Source organism: Macrotis lagotis, chromosome 2 (assembly GCF_037893015.1).
Source record: "Macrotis lagotis isolate mMagLag1 chromosome 2, bilby.v1.9.chrom.fasta, whole genome shotgun sequence".
Lineage (NCBI taxonomy): Eukaryota > Metazoa > Chordata > Mammalia > Peramelemorphia > Peramelidae > Macrotis > Macrotis lagotis.
In genome coordinates this window covers 343,478,088-343,490,567 of record NC_133659.1, presented here as the reverse complement: position 1 = coordinate 343,490,567, position 12,480 = coordinate 343,478,088, and the positions used below count along the sequence as shown (strand labels likewise).

The 12,480-nt window shown below is 59.0% G+C and overlaps 2 protein-coding genes across 3 annotated transcripts; one reads left to right on the top strand and one right to left on the bottom strand.

Annotated features, from left to right (window-relative positions):
* Nucleotides 1-4,855: 4,855 nt before the first annotated feature.
* Nucleotides 4,856-6,594, bottom strand: NME6 (NME/NM23 nucleoside diphosphate kinase 6). The gene is made up of 4 exons (XM_074227320.1): nt 6,387-6,594; nt 6,037-6,179; nt 5,173-5,333; nt 4,856-5,107 (listed from the first exon to the last, which is right to left on the bottom strand). Exons 1-4 carry the CDS (start codon nt 6,477-6,479, stop codon nt 4,947-4,949), a joined length of 558 nt encoding a protein of 185 aa, XP_074083421.1. The 5' UTR covers nt 6,480-6,594; the 3' UTR covers nt 4,856-4,946.
* A 571-nt stretch (nt 6,595-7,165) lies between these two features.
* Nucleotides 7,166-11,819, top strand: LOC141515591 (rab-like protein 2A). 2 transcript variants are annotated; one of them, XM_074227322.1, is made up of 8 exons: nt 7,166-7,429; nt 7,713-7,742; nt 8,133-8,212; nt 9,040-9,119; nt 10,782-10,893; nt 10,980-11,077; nt 11,173-11,256; nt 11,349-11,819. In XM_074227322.1, exons 1-8 carry the CDS (start codon nt 7,290-7,292, stop codon nt 11,427-11,429), a joined length of 705 nt encoding a protein of 234 aa, XP_074083423.1. In that variant the 5' UTR covers nt 7,166-7,289; the 3' UTR covers nt 11,430-11,819. The 2 variants fall into 2 exon arrangements, with proteins under 2 accessions (XP_074083423.1, XP_074083422.1); XM_074227321.1 differs by having other exon boundaries at nt 7,366-7,419.
* Nucleotides 11,820-12,480: the final 661 nt, after the last annotated feature.

Below are 12,480 nucleotides of genomic sequence, written 5' to 3'. Positions count from 1 at the left end.
CATGATGGCAGTGTTATAAATGGCTTGTGAATACATAGTCCAGGGTGATTAAAATGGTTTTTTTATTAAGATAGCTTAATAAAATGGTACACCTCCCTCATGGTGGGAGAGAGGGGCAGGGAAATCCCAAAATACAAGGTCTTTTATGCACTTTGAAAGGCCTTGTTCCTGCCCTCTCATGCCAATTATAAACTGGGATCACAACTTAATTGTGATTCATTGGCTCCCATACATTTCCCCCTGCCCTGCTCATTATACTAATGAGCAAGAGCAGCTAGATCTCCTTGAGTATGCCCAAAGGAGAAGGTCAAAACTACATAAAGTTAAAAACAGGTGGGGAGCTCTCATCAGTTTTTGATCAAATGGAGACTAAGTCTTTTATCTTAATTATCCGCCTATTAGTAACAATATGGGTAGACCCTAGGCTTTGTAAGGTAAACTAACAATTCTCCCTTCACATTCATGGGGAACCCAAACATCCCCCCTCCCTCTATGAAACGGTCTAGAGGCCAATACATTCATTTACAGATAGGAAAACTGAGGCACCTTTTGCAGTGCCTTGCTTGGGGTCATGTAGCATTTGAGAGGGGAGTCTTTAAGACTGCCAACCAGGTGCCCACTGCACTCTGCCCAGGTCAGCAACCCCTCACTTATTGTCCCCTGGAATGTCTCTTCCAAAAGATACCAAGGATAACATCTCTTCTCAGGTTGTCCTCAGACCAGTCATGTTGCTCACTCTGCAACAGGCTCCAGTGGCACTGGGCAGAGCCTCATCGGCACTGGTGCTTTTTGATGCCCCATCCCGCCACAGAAGTGGCCCTCACACAGCACTGCCTCCAGCTGGACTCCCTCCTATCCCCACCCAGTGCCATGGAGTCGCCAAGGCCCATCCTTTCTACAGCCTGTGCCTCTCTCCCATAGGTCCCCTTTTCTCTTCTGACCCTGTATAGTACCTCCCATCTGGGCCACTGAAAACAGCTGCTAGAAGGCTGACCTGCCTCTATTGTGTTTCTTCCATTCAACTACAGAAAGAGTAGTTTGAGTCTGTCTATAAGGGAAAATCCCTTGGATAACCAGGCAAAGACCTCTGGAGGACCTCAAAAACAGCAGCACCTGGATAAGAAAAAGGACATGTTAGCATTAAGTTAACTGGAGTACAGAGAAGCAGCCAGGGCAGTTTAATCAAGGGTATAGATGTTGGGGCCATTATGCTATCTTGTCCCAATGGCCTGTGGAGACATGCTGGAAGGTGGCCACTGCAGAAATCTTGGTACCTATGGGCAGGTACTGAATTAAGATAAAAGATTTAGCCTCCATTTGATCAAAAACTGCCACCTGTTTTGAAGTTAACCTTAAGTCTTGACCTCCTTTCCGTATGCTCAAGATCTGTTCTTGCTCAGTATAATAAGCAGGGCAGGGGAAATGTGTGGGGACCAATGGATCCATTAGACTGTGACCCCAGGCTATGATTGATATGAGGGGGCCGGAACAAGGCCTTTCAAAGTCCATAAAAGACCTTGTATTTGGGGGATTTCCTCTCCCCCACCTTGAGAGAGGTGCACCATTTTGTTAAGATATCTTAATTTAAAAAAGAGATATTTCAATCACTCTGGACTATGTATTCATGAGCTATTTCTAACAATTTGGGGGCTCACCTGTGATATTAATGCAAATCTTTTCCTGGGATTTTCCAGGAAGAATACAAGAAATAATGTGCACAAATGGCTTGATTTCAAGCCCACTTTCTTGGTGTTCTCTGTAGGGAAATATCTCAGTTCTTCCCTGGTTTGGAGCCCAGAGTGATTAAGATGACTGGGAGGGCAAAGCATGGTAAGGGGTGATTCCCAGGGTGGTGGCCAGAACCACTCTGGCTAAGTTCTCTAGGTGGGAGAGCTATCCCAAAGGAGGGAGGGGAATTTGGGATCCCTCTCCAGGAATTTCCCCAAAATCTTAAAGGGGGAAGATTGCCTCCAGACTTAGGGGATAAGGGAGCCAAGTGGTTGGTAGTGGAGCTGGAAGTTGGGCCAAGGAGTGTCAGGGTGGGGGAGGAGGAAGTGAGTCTGCAATGTCCCCTTCATGGAGATCCGCCCTCCCTAAGCCAGTGGTAGCTGTACTGGTGTGGAGAGTTAGAGAAAAGGGGTGGGGGGGGCTCTTAAGGAGAAAAAGCTGAAATATGGAGTGTAAGAAAGCTTTTAAGGGAACGATTTCTCATCCTTAAGATTGTCTGGGAAAGATCTCTTTCTCTCCCTGGGTTGAAGGAAGGGGGTGTGAGGTTGGACTTGTGGTGGTTCTTATAAAAGGGGGAATTGTGAAGAATATGGGAGTGATTGTGTCCCACAAGAATGTGAAGAGGATTGTTAGTTTACATGACAAAGACTAGGGTCTGCCTGTATTGGTGCCTATGGACAGGTGCCTCCATCTGATCAAAAACTGCTGAGTGCCCCACCGGTTTTTAACTTCACCTGGGGTCTTGACCTTCTCCTTTGCTCATGCTCAAGATCTAGCTGCTCTTGCTCATTAGCATAAAGAGCAGGGCTGGGGAAATGTATGGGGACCAATGGTTCAATTAGATTGTGAACCCAGGGCGGCTAGGTGGCACAGTGGAGAGCACCAGCCCTGAAGTCGGAGTACCAAGTTCAAATCCAGCCTCAGACAATAATTACCTAGCTGTGTGGCCTTGGGCAAGTCACTTAACCCCGTTGCCTTGCCAAAAAAAAAAAAGATTGTGACCCCAGCCTATGATTGGCACGAGGGGACAGGAACAAAGTGCATAAAAGACATCCCTTTCTGGGGTTCCTTAACCCTCTCCCATCTTGAGAGGTGTGCCATTTTTGTTAAGATATCTTAATAAAAACCATTTTAATCACTCTGGGCCAAGTATTCACAAGCCATTTATAACGTCTTTCATATGGCTTCCATCTCCACATCTGCAGATCCATGACTTTCCCAAAATGCAGTTCTCACCACAGCACCTCACTTCTCCCCAGTGAGGTCCAGTGGCTCCCTATTGGCCCCAGATCCAAACCAAAATGCTCAGCTTGGCATCCAAGTCCTTCTTAGTCTTCAATTCATGGGCCTTTCATTTCAGTGACCTGACTTCCTGGCCACTCTCCATTTGTCCCCCCATGCCTAGAATAGTCTTCCTCCCTTCTAAGCTCCCCCCACACACCTCCCTCTAAGTGTCACTCTCTGTAAGCCTTCCCTCTGAAGATCACCCCCAATATATCCTGCCTCTAGCTGGTTTGTGTAGCAGGGACTGTATACCTCATCCTCCAACTGGTGCCCAAGAATACAGCAAGCACTTCCTGTACACACTGACCACTTTTATATTTTATTCTTTGAAACATTCAAGACATCACATTGATGCTTTATGAAATTTCATGTCAGATTTCCCAAAGCCCCGCTCCATCTGAACACAGGAAATCCTTCTCCACTTGTCATCACCTCTCAGCTTTCTTACCAGTTAAAATTCCTGGCCAGTCCCTAGAGAGCATAGTATCCCCCCCAGGGGCTGTTTCCTCAGGATAACCAATCCCCTTAACAAGTCTTCCTGGGAGACAAGGGGTGAGAGCTGTAAGAAGGAACTCCTCCACTGGGAGAGCCCTGGGCTGTCGGACGGCCAGAAAAACCTGCTGTGTTCCTGCAGTCACTCTCCGGAAGTAGAGCCAGCCAGGGCTGTCCCTCACTCAGCCTCCTCAGCCTCTGCTGGGGATGACCAGGGGGAGCAGCCAGGACTGCCTGCCAGCCCTCCAGGCTAGGTCACCACTACTTGATTGTGGGGATCCCTCTGACAGGATCCAAGATCAAGGAAGGAGAACAAATCTAACCATGTAAAGAATGCACTTTAGGGCAGCTAGGTGGCACAGTGGATAAAGCACCGGCCCTGGAGTCAGGAGTACCTGGGCTCAAATCCGGTCAGACACTTAGTAAGTACCTAGCTGTGTGGCCTGGGGCAAGCCACTTAACCTCTTTTGCCTTACAAAGAACTAAAAAAAAAAATGCACTTTGTCCTAAGCTCCAGGCCATGCCTGGGAGGTAGTCAAGGATGAGACTTGGATCTAGATAAGCCCCAGGCCAGCCAGCTAGTAAGAGACACAGCCTAGGTCTCAACCAGAACTGCTGAGCCGAGACATCAGAACTTGAATCAAGGGTACTCCATATCCCAACTTCCCCCCAGGGGAGACTTCACCCCTCAGGGACAAGTTGGGTTCAAATCAAAAGGAAATGGGGGGATCCCACAGTTCCAAACCCTCCAGGTCTGCCTGACTTCCCTTCCAGAGAAGGATGCCAAAACATCACCTTCCCAAATCAGAAAAATGAGCTCTGGACTGGGAGCTTCAGGAAAGGGAAGATGGCTCTGCCAATCTGAGTTCATTTTCAGGAAAAAAGTAGAGAGGTTCAAGGCCCGAGTCAAGGTGGGGGAGAGCTCTGAAAGGACCTTCAGCTCCTTCTAGGCAAAAACAGATAATCATGGAAGGTGCCCTCCCCAAGTCAGAGCTGTGGTCAGTGAGGAGCGTGGAGGTCTTTCCCAAAGGGGAGAGGCCTGTCTGGCTCTCAAGTCATGGAGGTAGGAAGCATTAGGATCGAGAGAGAAGGACCATTTTGGGTACCCAAGAGGTCTAAGGCACAAGAGAGAGGGTACCTGGAAGGTCTCCCTAGGGCAAGACCTGGCCTAGGGAGGAGGGAGGACAGGTTAGGTAAGAGCAAGAGGCTGAGGCTGGAGATAGGTTTGGCAGAAGCAGAACTGGCCACTGCCCCAGGGACCAGCCAGCAGGTCTGGGGGAAGAGGAAGGCGGGCAGGTAAGAGAGAAGAGGTGGTTCAGGACAGGCCATCTCTGGAGCCTGCCTGGACCCCACGGGGGACATCTCCGCAGCTGCGGAGGCTGACCAGAGCTTGGCCCGGTCTCCCTGGCCCTTCCGGCCCAGCGCCTCGGATGCGCCTCAGCTCAGGCGGGGGGCTCCCCTCGGGCCACACAGTGCACCCCTCCTTCCACGTCATAGTACACGGGTCCGGAGCGCAGCCTGGGCTCCTCCTCCTGGTACCAGCGCTGCTCGCTGAAGTCGGGGAAGAAGGCGGCGATCTCTCTGCTGGCGGCGACCACCGAGTCTGGGGAGGAGAGGGGGGTCAGTCCTGCGGGGAGGCCCTGCCCCCCGCCCCGGGCACCCACTCACCTGAGCCGTGGGTCGTGTTGCGCGTGTCGGTGAGGCCGAAGCTGCCCCGGATGGACGCGGGCGCCGCGTGGCGGGCTCGGAACACCTGGGTCGGGCCCATCAGGGTCCTCCAGAGCCGGACGGCGTCCTGGTGCGCGAGGATGTAGGCCCGGATGGGGCCGCTGCGGAGGAGGGGGCGTGAGGTCGGGGCTCCCCCCGTGTGAGCCCCCCAGAAGCGCCCGGTGAGAGCCCCCAGGAGCGCCCGGTGTGAGCCCCCAGGAGCGCCCGGTCAGAGCCCCCCAGTGTGAGCCCCCCAGAAGCGCCCGGTGAGAGCCCCCAGGAGCACCCGGTCAGAGCCCCCCAGTGTGAGCCCCCCAGAAGTGCCCGGTGAGACCCCCCAGAAGCGCCCGGTGTGAGCCCCCAAGAGCGCCCGGTGAGAGCCCCCAGAAGCCCCGGTCAGAGCCCCCCAGTGTGAGCCCCCCAGAAGCGCCCGGTGAGAGCCCCCAGGAGCACCCGGTGAGAGCCCCCAGGAGCACCCGGTCAGAGCCCCCCAGTGTGAGCCCCCCAGAAGTGCCCGGTGAGACCCCCCAGAAGCGCCCGGTGAGAGGCCCCAGGAGCGCCCGGTGTGAGCCCCCAGGAGCGCCCGGTGAGAGCCCCCAGAAGCACCCGGTCAGAGCCCCCCAGTGTGAGCCCCCAGGAGCGCCCGGTGTGAGCCCCCAGAAACACCCGGTGAGAGCCCCCCAGTGTGAGCCCCCCAAAAGTGCCCGCTGAGACCCCCCAGAAGCGCCCGGTGTGAGCCCCCAGAAACACCCGGTGAGAGCCCCCAGAAGCGCCCGGTGTGAGCCCCCCAGGAGCGCCCGTGAGACCCCCCAGGAGCAGGGCTACCTGGCCATGAACTCCACCAAGCGCTGGTAGAAAAAGCGCCCCGCGTGCTCCTGGTAGAAGCGCCCGCAGGCCTCGCGCCCCCACACCAGGTCCCGCGCGCGCACGATGAGGAGCTGGTGGCTCAGGATCTGCTGGTGGATGGCCTGGAAGGGGCACCCCAAAAGCTGGAGGGCCGGGCTGGGGCCCACCCCCGACCCGGCGCCCCCAGGACCGCAGTCTCCGGTCCCCCTCCCCCCGGGGCGCCCCGTGTGCTGCCTGAGGGGTCCCGGGGCGGGGGCTGGCCCGGGGCACGCACAGGGGCCCAGGCCGGCCCCGCGCCCCCGGCCCCGCGCCCCCCGGCCCGGCCGGACCTCCAGGATCAGGGGGTGCGCCACGGCGTCCGGCTTGATCAGCGCCAAGGTGAGCTGCAGCAGGCCGGGGGCCCCGCGCCGCAGCGCCGCCATCCCGCGGCCGGAGGAGCCGGAGCCGCGGAGCCGCGGAGCCGCGGACCAGCCCGGGCCGGAGCGCGCGCCGGGGAGGAGCGGGGCTGCCCGGGCCGGAGCCGCGGACCAGGCCGTGCTCGCGCGCCGGGCGTCCTGCTCCGCCCCCCACGTCCCCGGGCGTCCTCCCCTCCCCCCGTGCGTGCTCCTGCGCCGCTGTACGTCCCCGGGCGTCCTCCCCTCCCCCGTGCGTGCTCCTGCGCCGCTGTACGTCCCCGTGCGTCCTCCCCTCCCTCGTGCGTGCTCCTGCTCCGCCCCCCACGTCCCCGGGCGTCCTCCCCTCCCCCCGTGCGTGCTCCTGCTCCGCCCCCCACGTCCCCGGGCGTCCTCCCCTCCCCCGTGCGTGCTCCTGCGCCGCTCTACGTCCCTGTGCGTCCTCCCCTCCCCCGTGCGTGCTCCTGCGCCGCTCTACGTCCCCGTGCGTCCCCCTCCCCCCCGTGCGTGCTCCTGCGCCGCTGTACGTCCCCGGGCGTCCTCCCCTCCCCCGTGCGTGCTCCTCCCTCCGGTCCCCGTGCGTCCTCCCCTCCCCCCGTGCGTGCTCCTGCGCCGCTGTACGTCCCCGTGCGTCCCTGCCGAGCGTGCCCGTGCGCCCCCGTGCGCCGGCGGGGGCTCCCGCGGGGCGCGGCAGTGCGCATGTGCGGTTAGCGGCCGGGTCCTTCGGGCGGCGCGCGGGGCAGCCGGGGTCCTGCGGGCCGTCCGTCCGGCGTCTGCCGCGGGCAGCCCGGGCCGTCGCATAGCAGCGGCGCGACGCCGCGGAGGCCGAGCCGGGGCGCCATGGCCGGGGAGCCCGCCGGGGCCGGGGCCGGGGCCGGGGCCGGGGCCGGCGCGGGGCCGGAGCTGGACCAGGAGAAGTACGACGCGGCCGAGAACGTGAAGATCATCTGCCTCGGGGACAGCGCCGTGGGCAAGTCCAAGTGCGTGGCGGGCGGGCGGGGGCTCCCCGGGGCGGGGGGCTCCCCTTCCTTCTCTCGGTCCGGACTCCCACACGGGCTGTGGGGGGCCCAGGACAAGCCCTCCGCAGGTGCGCCGGGGAGCGGGACTTGAACCCCGGCCCTTGGGCCCGGACTTCCGGGTCTCCCCCCTCCGTTTGGGGCCTTTGGGGGGCGTCACCCCTGTCTGCTCCCACGGACACAGTTGCGGGCGGGGGGCGGGGGTCCCCCGGCCGCGGGGTCACCGGGCCCCTCTCGTGGTCCGCAGGCTCTTGGAGAGGTTCCTCATGGACGGATTGTATCCTTCGGGCCCCCGGGGCCCCCGCAGCCCCTCACACCCTGCCGGGGAGCCCAGCTGGAGCAGAGGAGAGAGCCCCGGTCCCCGGGGGGCCCCAAGGATGCGGGGGGGCCGTGGCTGCGCCCCTCAGGGCCCCCCGGCCTGCTGCCGCTTGCTGAGCCACGCCTCCTCTCCTTCCGAGGGGGAGCACCCCCAAACGGCCGGCGCCCCTGCAGCAGGGCGCACCCAAGGGGCACCCTCCCCTCCCCCCGCGCCTCTCCCTGTCTGCCCCCCTCCCCCAGGGGTCCCGTACTGTCTCCCAGGCAGGGGGCTCCCCGACCTCTTGCTCCAGCCCGGGCTCCGGGCAGTGCCCCCCGCCGTCTGTTAGGCCCTCCTTAACCCGGGGTGCAGCCGGCCCCAGCAGCTGTCCACCTACGCCCTGACCCTCTACAAACACACAGCCACCGTGGACGGCAAGACCATCCTCGTGGGTGAGCGGCTGCGGATGGGGGGCCGGGGGCTTGCCTGCCCCCCACGAGGGCACAGACTGCAGGGGCGTGTGTTGGGTCCCGGGAAGAGCAGGGTGTTTCAAGCCCCAGGGGAGGCCTCAGGTCAGATCCACCCTGTCCAGCCCCCCCCAGCAGAAATCTCCCTGTGGCCGAGGGCCCAGGGACACCCACTCTTTTTGGGTCTCCAGGCTGGACGGATCCTTTCTGCCGTTGCTCTGCCCTGTCCGTGGTCACCCCGGGCCCCACAGCCCCCCAGCCCCTTTTATAGGCCTCCCCGGGCTAGCCTTGCCTCCCTCATCCTGGACACCCTGTGAACCCTCCTCCAGTCTTTCGGGTGGGACAGCAGGGCAAGTGGGAGAACAAGGAGGCCCAAGGAGATGGGCTGGGCAGAAAAGGAGGCATCGAGGAGGAACAAAAGGCCCTCAGGGCCCCCGCCCAGGGAGCCCTGATAGAGCCAGCATCCCCCCATGCATGTACACAGACACCCGCCAAGCATCTGTCTGCTCCCACACATAATGCACACATATTCATATGGCACATACATGGGACATGCACGCCTGCCATGCACACATACACACTCGTCCCTGTCTGGGTACACACCCATCCAGGCACACGTCCGTGCTGTCTGCATGATAGTTGTCTGGGGAGCTCTCCTAGACCCTGAGAAGGGAAGACCTGCCCCCCCAGACTCTCCCAGGCTCACCAGCAGTTGTTCTGTCTCATGGGGGTTCATCCCCAGAGGGTGGACGAGGCAGGGAGGGGGCTCCTCAGGCTTGAGTCGCACCCTGACCCCCATGCTCTTGTCGCAGACTTCTGGGACACGGCAGGGCAGGAGAGGTTCCAGAGCATGCATGCCTCTTACTACCACAAGGCCCATGCCTGCATCATGGTAGGTCCCTTGGGGAGGGGCACAGCCAGGTCTCAGGCCCTTGCATTTGGACCAAGGACAGACCTGACGGGTGGGTGCTCCCCTCACACTCAGCTGAGGCCGGCCTCCACCGATCTCAAAGCCTGAAAGAGTTTGGGGCAGGGACTGGGAACCCCTCAAGCCTGAACGACCCGATCCTAGACAGTGGCACAAAGCAAGCTTTGACCCGACTGGGGCAGAAGCAGAGTGAGCGACCTGGGGAGGCTTCCTGCTCCCCCTCTACCCCCTACCCCTGAGGATCCGGGTCTCGGGTTTCAGGCTGATGTGTCTGCCATCTGCTGGCTGTGGTGGACCCGGCACCTCTTCTCCAAACCTGGCTCCCCTCTCACCCCATTCCTCTTTGCTCTGACAGCAAACAGACTGGGGGACAGACGGAAGTTGGAGAGTAGGCCGAGACCCAGAGAAAAGTTCCCCCTTACATTTTTCTACACTGGTCCAACGGCAATCCTCTCAGGATGGGGCCTTCCCCATCACCGCCCTTGGAGAAATTTCAGGGAGTCTGAGCTTGACTGGGAAAGAGTCATGATTTCAGGTTCCTTTAACAATAACATGAAGAGACTCAGGTCTGAGGGAGTGAGGAACCTACTCCCTGCCCACCTTGACAGAAGGGAGGAGCAGGGGGATGGCCTCTTGGCTAGAGCCAGGATCCTGGGTGGGCCCTGCCCCCTGCCCCCTGCCCCCTGCCCCCTGCCCCCTGCCCCCTGCCCCGAGAGACTCAAGAAGAGTTGAGGTCTTTCTAACGAGGTCTGCCAGGAACTTCTTGACCCCCAAGTGTGGCTCTACCCACCAGGTGGCACTGCCTGCCAACTGTCCCCAAGAACCCCATCTAGCAGATTCCTAGAGAAGCCCAAGGAGGGCACCTTGGCCCCAGGTCTGCAGGAACTCTCCTCCCACTAGACAGAAGCCCGGGGCATAGGCTCCTTTTTGGAAGCACTTCCCAGACTGGGGGGGGGGGGTTGAGAGAAGAGAGGGACCCCCCCCAATCCCTTCATACCTGGGCTCTGTGGCCCAGCTTAGGGTCTGCCTCTGGCCTCGGGCATATTTCTGTGGTGATGGTGATCTCCCTGCCAGGGAGCCCCAAGTGCCAACTTTGAGATGATGCACAGATGCCCATCCTGGTGCCAGCTGGCACAGTTGGGCTGATTCACTATAAGGAGCAGAAACAATGTTGGGGGGAGCCCAACAGGACTGGCCAGCTGTCTTTGAATGAACCCCAGTCAGTGGGGTAACAGCAGCCCCCGGGGTTCAGAATGGAGCCCAGCCCAGGTGGCCAGGACACCAAGCAACTCAACTGTCTAGGGTCCGCATGGGAGCTGGTAGAATTGAGATGATCACTCTGTCTTGCCCTCGAGTTCCCTTCTGCCCCAGTGGGGTTAATGTTTTCTGACTGACTGTGGGCTTGGGGGGCTTGGGGCCCACCCTCACTGGGCCCTTCCTGCCCACTGCAGATCTGCACCTGGGGCTGCTGGACATATTTCCTTAGAGAAACAATGGGAGAAGGTCTTCAGTTAGCAAGTGCTATTAGACTCCAGTGCTGGCCCCCTCCCTGGCAGCTCCTAGCTCCCCCTTGGGGTGAGGAGGGGGGCCTCCTTGGATCTGCCTGGCCCCTTCTTCTCCCCTCAGGTGTTTGATGTGCAGAGGAAGGTCACCTACAAGAACCTGAGCACCTGGTATTCCGAGCTTCGAGAGTTCCGCCCTGAGATCCCTTGCATCGTGGTGGCCAATAAGATTGATGGTGGGGACTAGCCCTGGTGTGGGAGGAGGGAGGAGCCCTGGACCACTCACCGCAGCCCTGCCTCTGGTGACCCTTTCTCTCTCCAGCTGACACCATGGTAACCCAGAAGAGCTTCAACTTTGCCCGGAAGTTTTCACTGCCTGTGTACTTCGTCTCAGCTGCTGATGGCACCAATGTTGTGAAGGTAGTTTGTGGGGATGGGCCCCATCCGGGTGGGCTGCCTGGGTCTCAGCGAGGCCCACCCTTGCCCTGGAGGACTCACCTTCTCTTGTCCCCCAGCTCTTCAATGATGCTATCCGGTTGGCAGTTTCTTACAAGCAGAATTCCCAAGACTTCATGGATGAGGTTTTACAAGAACTTGAGGTGGGTGGTTGGGGGGGCTGAGGATGGGGAGGGGGCCTCCCTTCCTCTCTGCCTCTGGATCTGAGGCAGGCCTGTCTCAACTTTCCTCACAGAACTTTGAACTGGAGAAGAAGGTGGAGTCCATGTCGGAGCTGGGACAGATTGAAGCCCTCGTGGATCTTCCATCTCCTTGAGTCACCTCCTCTCTCCTCACAAGCCCAGCACCCGATAGAGGGGCCTTCTCCCAGATAGCCTGGGCCCCCCTCCCCTCAATCTTGCTACCTCTCCCTTTGCCAACTCCCTCTTGCTCCTCATCCCTTACACCCAGCATTCCCAGCTTTGGGAAATGGCAGGAGGAACACTGAGACCCCAACACAAAAGGGATGGAGGAGGGGTCAATATCAGGACCCAACTGGAGACAGAGAGTGATGGAGGGTCCATACCCATCCCAGACCAGGGCAGAGATCAGAGTCATCAGTACCCCAGGATAAAAAGTAGGGGGTCTACCATCCCCACCCCAACAAGGGATGTTCTATGTATCTGCCCAAAGAACAGAAAATTAAATATTTTAACATTTATCTTGATACCTGTTCCTTGCTAAACAGATTCTTAATGTGCTGATCAACCCTTCCCCCCCAAAAAAAACCACAAGTCTGTATCCACACAGAGTCCTGGATCCCACTGCCTTGATGCACACCCACCCCCAGATCACCACAGGTTTGTCTCAATGGGTGGCTTAGCTGACCATTGATGACGAGCTCAGTCCTGGCCCCTCCATCCTGCGTAGCAGGAGGGGCATCTTGTGGTTGTGGCACTAGAGCGCCACTTGCCTGACTGGCCTTAGCCCTCTCTCCGTATGTCTAAGACCCCAGTGAAGGTCCCCTCGTGCCCAGGCTGGTCCAAGTGTCCACAGAACTCTGGTCTGCAGGAGTTGGGAGAGTATTCCTGTTAGGGGTTCTGGTCTGCTTCAGAGCTGTGGCCAGTAGGCCTATTCAATGAAGCGATCCAGATGAAAATTTCCCTGCCCTCCAGCCGCTTCCAGTCTCTCCTTGAAGACAAAAAATAGCTACAAAATAAACAAGCTAAGTGCTATAGTAGAGCACGGGGTCTGGAGTCAGTAAGACCCAAGTTCAAATTTGACTTCAAGACGCTAACTGGAGGTTCCACCCAAGTCACTTCATCCTGTCTGCCTTGGTTTCCTCATCTGTAAAATGAACTAGAGGAGGGAAATGACAAATTCCTGCA

Excerpts from the sequence above, each read along its gene's own strand:
- NME6 (XM_074227320.1), bottom strand. The coding sequence starts at position 6,479 with ATGGCGGCGCTGCGGCGCGGGGCCCCCGGCCTGCTGCAGCTCACCTTG. Across the intron at positions 6,180-6,386 it reads CGCACCCCCTGATCCTGGAG|GCCATCCACCAGCAGATCCT; the intron begins GTCCGGCCGGGC and ends TGCCCCTTCCAG. Across the intron at positions 5,108-5,172 it reads CAACACGACCCACGGCTCAG|ACTCGGTGGTCGCCGCCAGC; the intron begins GTGAGTGGGTGC and ends TCTCCTCCCCAG.
- LOC141515591 (XM_074227322.1), top strand. The coding sequence starts at position 7,290 with ATGGCCGGGGAGCCCGCCGGGGCCGGGGCCGGGGCCGGGGCCGGGGCC. Across the intron at positions 7,430-7,712 it reads AGCGCCGTGGGCAAGTCCAA|GCTCTTGGAGAGGTTCCTCA; the intron begins GTGCGTGGCGGG and ends CGTGGTCCGCAG. Across the intron at positions 11,257-11,348 it reads AGGTTTTACAAGAACTTGAG|AACTTTGAACTGGAGAAGAA; the intron begins GTGGGTGGTTGG and ends CTTTCCTCACAG.